At 36.6% G+C, this 11,574-nt stretch overlaps 2 protein-coding genes across 4 annotated transcripts in view; one reads left to right on the forward strand and one right to left on the reverse strand.

Annotated features, from left to right (window-relative positions):
• Window positions 1-2,566, forward strand: part of LOC307126012 (flotillin-2a) — a 34,786-nt gene extending 32,220 nt beyond the window's left edge. For all 3 annotated transcript variants that reach the window (XM_079816331.1, XM_079816333.1, XM_079816332.1), the window contains one exon: window positions 564-2,566. In XM_079816331.1, the coding sequence (XP_079672457.1) occupies window positions 564-602 (39 nt within the window). In that variant the 3' untranslated portion in view covers window positions 603-2,566. The remainder of the gene's footprint in view (window positions 1-563) is intronic.
• Window positions 2,567-2,678: 112 nt separating this feature from the next.
• tbx16l (T-box transcription factor 16, like) lies at window positions 2,679-9,165 on the reverse strand (the record flags this gene model as incomplete). The annotated part of the gene is made up of 9 exons (XM_079816330.1): window positions 2,679-3,926; window positions 5,435-5,645; window positions 5,840-5,910; window positions 6,266-6,336; window positions 6,764-6,913; window positions 7,045-7,209; window positions 7,917-8,019; window positions 8,720-8,885; window positions 9,087-9,165. The coding sequence occupies 9 exons, from the start codon at window positions 9,163-9,165 to the stop codon at window positions 3,290-3,292; spliced, it is 1,653 nt and encodes a 550-aa protein (XP_079672456.1). The 3' UTR covers window positions 2,679-3,289.
• Window positions 9,166-11,574: the final 2,409 nt, after the last annotated feature.

Here is an 11,574-nt window from a genome sequence, read left to right on the forward strand (position 1 = left end):
AGCAGAGTACAGAGTACTCAGGTTGTGTACCCGCCTGCGCATATTACTAACGCAACCTTTAAACAAAAAATACTGTGCTATTGACTTTAGACCAGGTTTTTGTTGGTCAATGGCGCAGTTGTTTTTTGCATTGGCTCGAAATAGCAACGTGCCAACAATGCGCCTGAACATACTGTTTTTCAGACCAACACGCCCATGGGCGAACAGATGCGCGAGAGTACATTTTCTATTTAAACAACGTGGCGTTGGACATGAAAATGATAACTGCGTCTGGCTGAAACTAGGAAAAAACTTGCGCCGCGTCTGGCATCGGATTGCGCCGGGTGTATGATTGGGTCCTATATTATTTTTGCCTTGTATGTCCTGTAGCTTGTGCAGTAACTGCTAGGTCACAGATCAGAGAAAAAAAGATTTAAAAAGCTAAAGCCTGATAACTTTTTGCATGCACTCTGCAGTGCTGACATCTATTTTTTTCAGAGATGGAACAAGATGAGTGAATGAATAAGTCAAATATATTATGTTTTGTCATTATAAACATAAACAAATGTGTTGTTTCTCTTTAGATCCCATTGCTGCAGAAAATGGTCAACCCTCAAGCTTGAACACGCTTCTTTCACTCTGCTGCCTTTCCAACACTCCCACATGGATTGCCTTGAAAAGAAACATTTCCGTAAAAAGAAAACAAAAGATTTTCTTTTTACGGAAATGAGAACCCCTTTTTAGACCCCTGGTGCCTTACCTCTTCAGGACCAGATTCTCTGCGTGTGCTCTTGTTTTATCACTTATATCCTTTTCTGTCTGTTTATTTGCCTTTGATGTACCTCAAAAACGATTATTTTGTTAATCACAGAACTATTTCATAAAATTCATTAGTGGGCAGCTGCAGCTCTATGTGTAAGTAGATATTTAGAAAATAAGGATGTATTCCCATTTTGATGGGTGGCTAAGATTGTAATCACAGTTAAGTTTATGCAGTGTATGAAGATATATAAACGTATAGCGTAGAAGAGCCATTAGGTTTGTTACAGCATGTTTAGTGGATTGATCAACTGGGTCATTGTGAAGACTTTACTGTTCAGGTCAAATAGTGGCACATGAGTGAGGACTGACTTTTATTTTATCTAACCAAGACATTTAGACATATCCATTTGTAAACATCTTTTTGTACAGTTCAAACATGAATTCAATTTTTTTTTTTTTATAGTGGGACATGAATGATCGTTATGTTGCTTTTTTAAATTTTTGCTTTTAGGGTTACAAGTCAGGTCACACATTCACCATGTAGTCCTTCATGTGGAACTATTCCATGTGATTCATAATCATTTCTGTATGTATATTCTTTGAGAATGTTTTGCCTATTTTTGGATATTAAAATGTGGTCCAAGTGCATTTTTTCTAAAATGCAGAGCATAGGCCAAAACATGCTGAATCAGCAGGATATAGGATGGTATCTTTATTTTTCATCGCAGAAAACCACAGAAAATTTACCTCAACTAATGTTTATGCAGATGATAAATCTTTGGTTCTCTTCCATTAGCTGCAAGTCAGATAATATGAACTTTGTCTTCAGCCAAACTGACAGTGCAGAACTCAGTGCAGTCTTTTGTGTAGAAGTTTAGAGATTGATGCACGCTGTGCAATTAAAGTTGAACGTCTATCATCTCCATTGGTTTCCATATTCTATGTCTTAATGAGTTCTTTTTTTCCATATTGATCAGTTTTGTTCAATTAAATGATGCAGCTTGATTATGACAGGACTTCCTCTTTTTTATTTATTTTTTTAACCACAATATTTCCCATGTCATGTGCATTTTTTTGTTCCTTAAGTACTAATTATCAGCATCCACATAATGTGAGAGCTCTGTCAGATGTATGTGAATTTTAACTCTGTTAACTTCTTTTTCTATTGAGAAGTATGTTTTACTGTTTTGTTTTCTTCTGAGTTTCAGCTTGCCGTTCTGTCATGCAAATTAGTTTGCCAAACATCAGTAGGTCAAACAGTATATCAGCATTTATTTTACATTGCTGCTGAATCATAAATAATTGGGTATTTTGATCATTGGTAATCAGATGCCAAATATTACTTTTTTTTGTTTTGTTTGTTTAACAGTACACTTTGGCAAAAGTATTTGCGGGGGGAAAAGTTCTGTTTGTCAGAAACAAGTTCATTAAAATTGATGTTCAATTTTCATTCTTCAAAATGAAGTGTTTGTTTATTTTGATGTCAATATCTGTTTCAGCTGGGGAAAGGGAATTATTCTCTGAATATGTAGCCATTGTTTATAAGATGTTGCACACATTTAAACTCAACTTCAGGCTCCAAAAACTTTTCTATGCTTAATCCAAACTAACAAAAGCTGTCGTTTCTGAGCTGACTGTGTTTGTTCTAGAGTTTGTAATGTTTCCACACTAACAATCGCATATTGAGAATGTGCTATATAGCGGTGCATATAGTTAATGCCAATATATTGTTAGAGAATGAATATGTAGTATAGGCCTACAACATGTATCTATTGAGAAATCTGTTTCTGATCACAAACAATAAATTTGTCTTGGTTTATTTGTCTTTTTTGTGTGTGAAATCTTTTAGACTAGACCGATTTTATGGGCTTTGTAAAGGGCAACTTTACAGTGCTAAGAAAAGTTGTGTTTGTAATGACTTAAAACAAATGAAAATTCAATGCAGTATTTAGGTTTAATATAAAAATAAAAAAAACAGAAGATCAGACATGATTGAGACAGTAAAAGTGTGAAGTCTTTTAGTGACAGTAAAAGACTTCATCTTGCTTTGTAATGTGACATATTTCCTCGTGAAACTAGATAATCAAGGGGGGAAAAGTATGATGGGAATTGTTTGGATAATAAAAAGTGTGTGTACCATACCAGATGGAGTGGGGCCGGATGCCAGTTTTGCTACTGGTCGGTGTTATTCAATAGCCTGTGTAATGATGTTAACATAAAAGGAAAATCATTTCGTTCTGATTAAATGCAACAGAGTTCATAAAAAAAAGAATATAACATACACCAGAAACATTGATTAAGGAAGTAAATAGAGTGAACTTTGGTTTCATGTTGGCTCAGGTAATTGTAAAGCATAAATATGGACATCAGCTACAGCAAACAACCTCATATCCCGCTGAAAATAATATTTACATTCTTTTGTTGGGCCGTCAGTGTGCAACATCTGGTTTGTAAACTAATGATGTAGAGGGGAACAGATTGAAGCAGTGCAGTCTCTGCTGGACATGAGCAACAAAATGAGGCCTAATTAGATGATGACCAATAAACTTCATTTCCCAGTCTGCTGTTCACAATAGTATTCAGTTAGTGGTCTGGCACTGACATAGTCCATCTGTGATCTGTGTTCAGTCTGGCTGTTCAGCATGCTGTTTAATGTGAATTGTTGATCAATGTATTCCTGAACAGCTGGATAAATCTGCGGCCGCAGCTCTCGTTCTGACCCGCGGAGGTACTGCTCAGGGTGGGGGGGGTTTTGCAGGCCCTTCCCTGATGGTCCAGAGACTAACGGTCGAAAATGGATCCTGTTGAGGATCTCGGTGAGGGGTCTCGGATTAACGTAGTCGGAGACTGGGGTCATCTCCAGGTTCCTCAGAGCACTTTCGGGAAGTTGCATCCGACTCAGTTTAGGAGGGAGAGGCAGCTCCACGTCGGGACATGGCCTTGAGGGATGGGGAGGGGTACGAAAATAAGGCTGGAGCTGGATTATGGATCTGCCAGGGGTTTGAGAAGCTGGGCTGCTGTGGTGGTGATGGTGATGGTGCTGCTGAGGGCTTAGAGGGCTGCTGATCTGAGATGGTAGTCGGCTGAGGTTGGTATCTGCTGTGGAGGCCTGGACACAGGAGCTCTGGGCCATGGGCAGAGCTGCACAAAGACTATGGAGGCTGGAGGGTCTCGCTTCTCTGGGACTGGAAAAACAAGTTTTGACAGTTATTTTGAACACTACTGTACGTAGTACTTGTCTAGAAAGGAATAAACGCAGAATAATTTTGATCTCCAAGGATGCAAATATCACCGTTTTTCCTTCAGCCTTTCCTTTCATATAAAAGCATTATGGTTTAATGGGTTACTTTTGCCTGGTATCAACATATTTTGTTGATCATGGAACAACATTCCTGTCCAAAAACATGTTCCAAACTCTATCCTTACTTCTAAACCTAACCCTACCAATAACTTATTCATAAAATCAGAGGGAAATTATATGTGAATAATACTGATGTTGTGATGTAGAAGCATCTAACCCTGATTGTAAGCCTGAACTTGACATAAACTGTAAACCTAATAATAATAATTCGTTAAATTTATATAACGCTTTTCTGGGCACTCAAAGAGCTTTACATATGAAAGAGGGGAATCTCCTCATCCACCACCAATGTGCAGCATCCACCTGGATGATGCGACGGCAGCCATATTGTGCCAGAATGCCCACCACACACCAGCTGATTGGTGGAGAGGAGACAGAGTGATAAAGCCAATCAGTATATGGGGATGATTAGGAGGCCATGATGATGGACAGAGGCCAATGGGCAAATTTGGCAAGGATGCCGGGGTTACACCCCTACTCTTTTTCCGAAGGACATCGTGGGATTTTTAATGACCACAGAGAGTCAGGACCTCGGTTTAACGTCTCATGCGAACATTTTGTCCCTCAAATCTGATTGGTTGATTGGAATGTTGTTCCAGGATCAACAAGGATGCTGATCCAGGAACTTGTAGTACCACGTTCACCGGTTTAACATTTGAAAGCAAAGAAATTAATCATTTTACTTGTAATTTTACTCTGTTATTTTAGTTCTGTAAAATGAAATTATAATGATCATTGTTATTATTATTAATAAATAAATTATATTTTACAGTACAATAGTTTCATTACTTTAGTAATATATTTCTTTATTGATTTGTGTAATTATTAGAATTATTATAGAATTAGCAAATAGTCAATCAATGTGTTCCATTATCAAAAACACTTAAATTTCAAACGTTTTACAAGTCTGCATGTTCATTATTATTATTATTAGTAGTAGTAGTAGTAGTAGTATAAGCAGAAGTAGCATTGTATTGTCATATTTAATTAAATAGGTTTTATAAATGCAACAGTGTGGCCTATGACAACTGAAGTGAAGAGAAGTGTTTTTTTGTTTGTTGTTTTTTTTACTTTATATGGGGTATAGACTGGGTTTTATTCCTATATCTCCATGCTAAAATTTACTGGAAGTCCACATTTTATAGCTTGGCTGATACTTTCTTTCCAAGGGGGTTTTCATCTTTGTCACCCTTTTCACCTCTGAATAGCTATGATAAAATGTAATACAGGTTTAGAGCAAGAATGATTATTTTACAGTGTGAGTGACTGCAGCAAAATATTATCGTATGATTATATTGCTATATTCACTGCATCACACAAAGCCAGACTCACCTGTTCAGGTGTCTGTTACTGAGGCTGAGAATGGTGTGGGTCTGCTGGGGTGAAGGTCCTCCAGTCGTGCTGAGGTTTATGAAGGCTGATATAAAAGGGTTTGGGGTGACAGAGGAAGCCACATCTGAAAAATGCAGGGTACTGCTGCAGTCAACAGAGCTGGACACGGTCACATCCACATCCACATCCTCGTCTTTCTGTGACCGTCCCACTAGTATTGGACAAAAGAAAAAATGTACACAATAATTAAGTAAGTAAAATGTAGGGCACATCAAGGTGACCCTCATGATTGAGGGTAAAAATCCCCTTTGCTGCTGGCAACAGGTCATCAAAACAGAAACATCAAGCAACACTAATGCACATGATGTAAAGCAACAATAAAAAAAATCTTTATGGAAACCATACCATTTGGTGTCAAATCTTGTTTGACCTGTCCATCTGAATCCTGGGTCTCTTGGGTCTCTTTAACTCTAAACCTAATGAGGAGAAATTATATAAAGTTATAATGAATAAAAAAATATCAGAATTACTCATCAGGGTGAAGGTCATTTCAACAGTCAGGACAGGAAACAATATGTAAATTCTATTAAATACACTATGCCCTTTGGAATTATGAAAATCTAGCTCATTTACTCGAATGGTTGAAAAGAATTATAATTAATCAGCCCTGAAACTGTCATATTCTCTAAAGGAGACATTTGAATGAATTTTCCCGAATTAAAGAAAGAAATGATGAAAATAGCTCTCTATCACTTTTTGTGGTGACCTGCTATAGTAATCATCTCTAACTGACCTGACCTTATGAATCATCTCTAATGAATTGTCTCTCACCTTTTCCTGTTCAGTCCACTGTCACGAAAGCCTTTGGCAAAGGGGTTGTTGTCAATCTTGAGTTTTGTGATCTGTGTTGAGGAAGAAACATAAAGTGTACCATCAGCAAAAACCACAGACATGCTGGTTAACACTTTTTTTTTTAAAGACTTATAGAAAATAATGAATCAAGCGCCAAATGAGAGACACTTTGAAGTCTGGCACATTTTTCAACTTTCACTTAAATTATTTTGAGATTAAAAAAAAATTTGAAATTAGAAAAATGCAAGATACAAGCCTCAAATACTTTTGCACTGGATACTAGATTATATTATTGTATCCATTTTTAATTAGGATACATACTTCATGCATACGTTGAATCTTTGGATTCGTGAATTCGAGCCACTAGATGGCAGTGGAACTCCAAAAAAAAAAGAAGCATAGCCTATTTGAAGGCCAGTTCTAAATTTCCTATTTTTCCCATACAGTATTCATCACATGTGAAATGTCGGTCCTCACCTCCTGGTTCTGGTAGGCTGTGACGGCTATAAAAGCAGCTTCAGGGAAGGTGAAGCGCAGGTAACCGCCAGAGTTGTGAGGGTTATATGGGTCTGGAGACTGGACTATGTGTAGACGGGGCTGGTATTTGTGCATGGAATGGAGAACCACCTAATGAATGTGGAGAGAAACAGAAGTATAAACGGTCAGATGTAATCCTGAAAACATTAAATACTTTCTCTGAATAAGCTTTCTTTATGAACCTTTCAACCAAAACATTTTCCCCATTTCTAAAAGCTCACCAGGCCATTGGAGTTGAGCGTGTTGTTGGTCAGTTTGAGCTTGTGGAAGGAGAGTGGATACTGCATCCATTTCTCTCCAGGTGCTGGAGAGTCTGGATGGATGAAGAACCGATTGGGCAGGTGTGGATCAGTTGAACCGTTCACTTCCCAACGATCCTTATTCCACTGTAACAATATAAGAACATAGAATACAACAATCGTTAATCTATCAATACTCGTCCATTCATAATTTTTTTTTTTTAGGTCTTTGGTTTTAACTTCGATAAAAATTCGCTATATCATCTGGACATCGTTATTCATCTGGAGCTAAAGATGTCATGTGGTACGGTTAAATTATTCATATTAAGGAATAGAACTAAGGAGATAGAGACTTAAAATAGTTTAATATTAAACTCAAAATGTTTTTGAAAGAAGTTTCTTATGCTCACCAAGACTAAAGTTTTTGACCAAAATACAGTAAAACCATTTATTTCTGTGATGACTAAGCAAAATTTTCATCAGTCATTAATCCAGTCTTCAGTGTCACATGATCCTTCAGAAATGATTCTAATTTGATGATTTGGTGCCCAAGACACATTTCTTATTATTATCATCAATGTTGAAAACAGTTGTGCAGCTTAATATTTCTGTGGAAACTGTGAGACATGTTTTTCAGGAATCTTTGATAAATAAAAAGGTCAAAAGAGCAGCATTTATTTTAAATCTTTTGTAACATGTGCAAAAGTATACTTTTTTTTTTTTTTTTTTTTTTTACAATTCTTACTGACCCTAAACTTTTGAATGGTAGTGTATGTGTGTTTGTGAGGGAGAATGGAGGGGGTTGAATTGAATACGTGTGTATGTGCCATTTGGGAGGGGTGAAGGGGAGGTACCTTGTACTTGCGGTTATCAAACGGCACCATATCCATTATCACCAAATACTTGACTTTAGGATTCAGTCCTGTCACTGTTACTTTGCAGCTGGGAAACATCCGCCTGAAATAAAAGTACACCGGAAACACACCATAACAATTAGTCATCACATATTAGAAGACGCCCTCCATAAAGTGAATTTTTGATCGGTAATTCTTGTAGGATTCATGTGCTTATCTATTCAACAAAATGAACGGTTCACTGAATGCATTTAAGAACAGCTCCTTTTCACGTTGTAACCTGACTATTGACAAATATTTCTTGCGCTAAATAAGTGTAAATCCCAACATAATTCCATTTTACATTTGTTATATCACTATTATGGCCTGGTTTAGATTAAGCCAGGGTTAGGCCTTATTTCAATTAGGACAATTATAGCTTTTATAAACATGCCTTGGACAAAAAAATATACTGGTGTGCATCTTGAGACAAAACAATGGCACTGACATATTTTAATTTAAGTTTGAGTAGTAAAAGACAGCTCAAACATGTATTTTAGTCTAGGCTAGGGTGACCAAACGTCCTGTTTTGAAGTCCTGTCCTGGCCCGAATATAACAATTTTCTATCCATACAGAGAGGGCATACTTTAAATGTATTGAAATTAATAAGGAATCTTTGAGTAAACTTCGAGTATCATTTGAGTATCTCATTGCCGGGCCGAGTGTCCTGTTTTCGGTAATCAAAATATGGTCACCCTAGTCTAGGCTTAGGTCTGATCTGTGAAACCAGACATAAAGGCACCGATACCGAATAAGTGCATACCTGCCAGATTTAGTAATCAGCATCTCTGTGCCGATACTGCTGAATTTGTCCCAAAGCTCTCGATCTTGCAGTGATACGTGAACTGGAAGTGAGGTAAGTTCCGCTTCAGCACTGCTCATTCTGCCATTGGTGCTGTGCTGAGTTCGGCAGATGGGTTCCTTACAGTCTAAACAATAATATAATCATTTCACATTTTCATTCACCAAAATGTTACATATTTACAACATTAGTTGTCCAGCATGACACTTGTTTGTTGAACACTTTTTTGAGGGTTCTCCCTCTTTAAAGTCTTTTGAAAAACTCATAATTCATACCTGAAATTGAATTTGAACTTCTCGAAATGCGAGTAATGTAAAGACAGTCTTACCTTGTGGATAATATCCATAGTTATTAGCCAAATGATTCATTTGGTAAGGTAAGTCCAGCCATTCCTCTGGGAGATACATGACCATGAGCCTGGAGCAACAAACTAAAGAGACTTGTCCAGAGGTTTGTAGCTTCCAAAGCCAATGACATGCTAGGACTTTCCTTAGGTTGCTACCTTTCCAACACTTCAAAGAGGACAGAGGTGTGTATGTGCACTTCTGTCAAAACATCAGTCGCGTCTTTGATCTGTCTCTTTGTCTCTCCCAGTTCCCAGTTTGTGCTCCAGCCTGCCAACAAAGGTGTGCAGAAACAACATTCTCTGGATCTGGGGGAAAGGGGGGTGTATCTTACTTTGGAGGCCAAGGGTTCCCTAACACTTCCTCCAAACCCATACAGACACACACATATTGGTGTTAATCACCCCAGCAGTTTGTCCCCTCATTACTGCAGGAAGTCTTCACTATTTATTGGCTCTTGGTTGAACTGTCCAAGTTGCGCATTCAGTGGGTAATTTCCAATCTTGAACATTGAAATCATGCATTAAATATGGTTTCAGGTCATTTGCTAAGGGCTTCTCTTCTCTATCAAAAAAAGGCCAGAATAATCCTGGACAGCAGTATGGCAACTTAAGTGCAATTATATACTGTTTTTTAATGTGTTTAGGCAGTTAAACACTTCAAACCATCTTGCTAAACACCTCCAAGTTTATTTTCAAGTAGTAAAGACCTTAAGACTGTACTCTTAACATGTGGACACTAGCAAACTTTTGTGGGCAAAAAAGGTTAGTTGCACTCTCCAGGGAAAAACAAAAAGTGGGCCATGTCAAACGTTGTAATATTTAGTGGTCTTTAATCCATTTTAATCACAAATCACTGGTCAGGAAATTAGGAAGAATTGCACAAACACTGTAGATAAATTAACTTAGCATGGAATAGCCTTCCCATTTGTTTTGTTTAAGCCGTGTGCTTGCAGACACCTTTTTTACTGGAGGAAGAGTTGTTCCACTCAAAGTTGATGGCTTCAAACAGTTCATAGTTGAAAAATGTTTCCCAGTTAGTTTGAGTTTAAATATTCACTGTAGGGTTCAAATCTGGCCAAAACATGAGCATGATGGACCAGCCACTTCTTGGTTGTTGTTGCAATTTGGGCAGGAGCATTGTCTTGTTGTTGTCATTTTCAATTCTGCATGACCAATATGAAAATGTTTCATTATTTTTTTTTTTTTCATTGTAATGATTGCATGAATTCCTATTAAAATGACTAGATCACATTCGAATTCGATAAACAGAGTTAAATATGATGCACATTTAATTTAAAACACCTGACAAAAACTTTTTAAATAGTTTAGACTATTTAACTCTCCGCTGCTGTTTGGACCTTTTTGATTGAAAAATGTTATGTTTAGTTTTGGCACTTGCTGATTTAACACACACACACAGACAAAAATCATGGGCATGATTGGAAAAAGGTTAAATGGTCCTGAAAAAAATAGTCACACTTGTATCTATTTCAAAAAGGATGGGAGACGAATTTCATCTATTGGAAATGTTTGGGACAGCTCCAAACAAAGTCTTCTTGAAAGGTCATATTTTTTTAGATATTAACCTCAAATTTGGAACACATTTTGTTTAGATTTCTCACAGTTTTAGAGTAAAATGTGTTTTGGAAAATATATATTTCATATAAAAATTGAAAATGGTATTTTTGTCATTTTTTTCCATTACAATAAATGTAAACTTTCTGTAAAAGTTCACTTTTTTAAACTTTTTTCACTGCCGCAATAATCTGTCAAGTGTATTCTTTAAAAAGAGAACTTCAGTCTGTGAACAAAATATTACATACAAAAATATTATTGAACTAAAATATAGTACAATAATTTTTATTTTTTTTTAAAGGCAATTATGTTTTGCACGAAATAGCAGTTAGTTCTCTCTCATGTCTAGAACATGGGTCTTCAACAGGGGGTCCACTGTTTGAACTCAAAACAATTTTGAAAAAATTAAAAATTAAATGTTGCGTTAATTAAGCTTATGTTTCATTGTTCTTCCTGTAATATTTGTTTTCATAAATTCAATAAAAGTCAAATTAAATGTACACTTATACTGTATTGTCTCTGTATATCAATATAAATGAAAAATAAATACAAATGATTTATTTTACATTTAAATTGATGCATTTAGAAGACGCTTTTATCGGAGAAAAGCAATTAGTCAAAGAATCGGCAATATTCGTACAATGCCAGGTTTATTAGACAACTAGATTAGAAAGCAAGCTATGAGAATGCAGAGAAGAAAATGCTTTTATGGATTTTAATTTATTTTAATGGGCGTGCAATGCAAGCATCATAATGAAGCATGCTATGTAAACACATTAAATAGTGCAACACTAATTTTAATACATTACAACGGAGGTCCCTGCTCAGTCTGTCAACACTGTCAGATAAAAAAGGTGTAGTGTTGTCAATGGGGCAGTACCCTATGGTACAATAG

This window comes from Gobio gobio (genome assembly GCF_949357685.1).
Source record: "Gobio gobio genome assembly, chromosome: 4".
NCBI lineage: Eukaryota > Metazoa > Chordata > Actinopteri > Cypriniformes > Gobionidae > Gobio > Gobio gobio.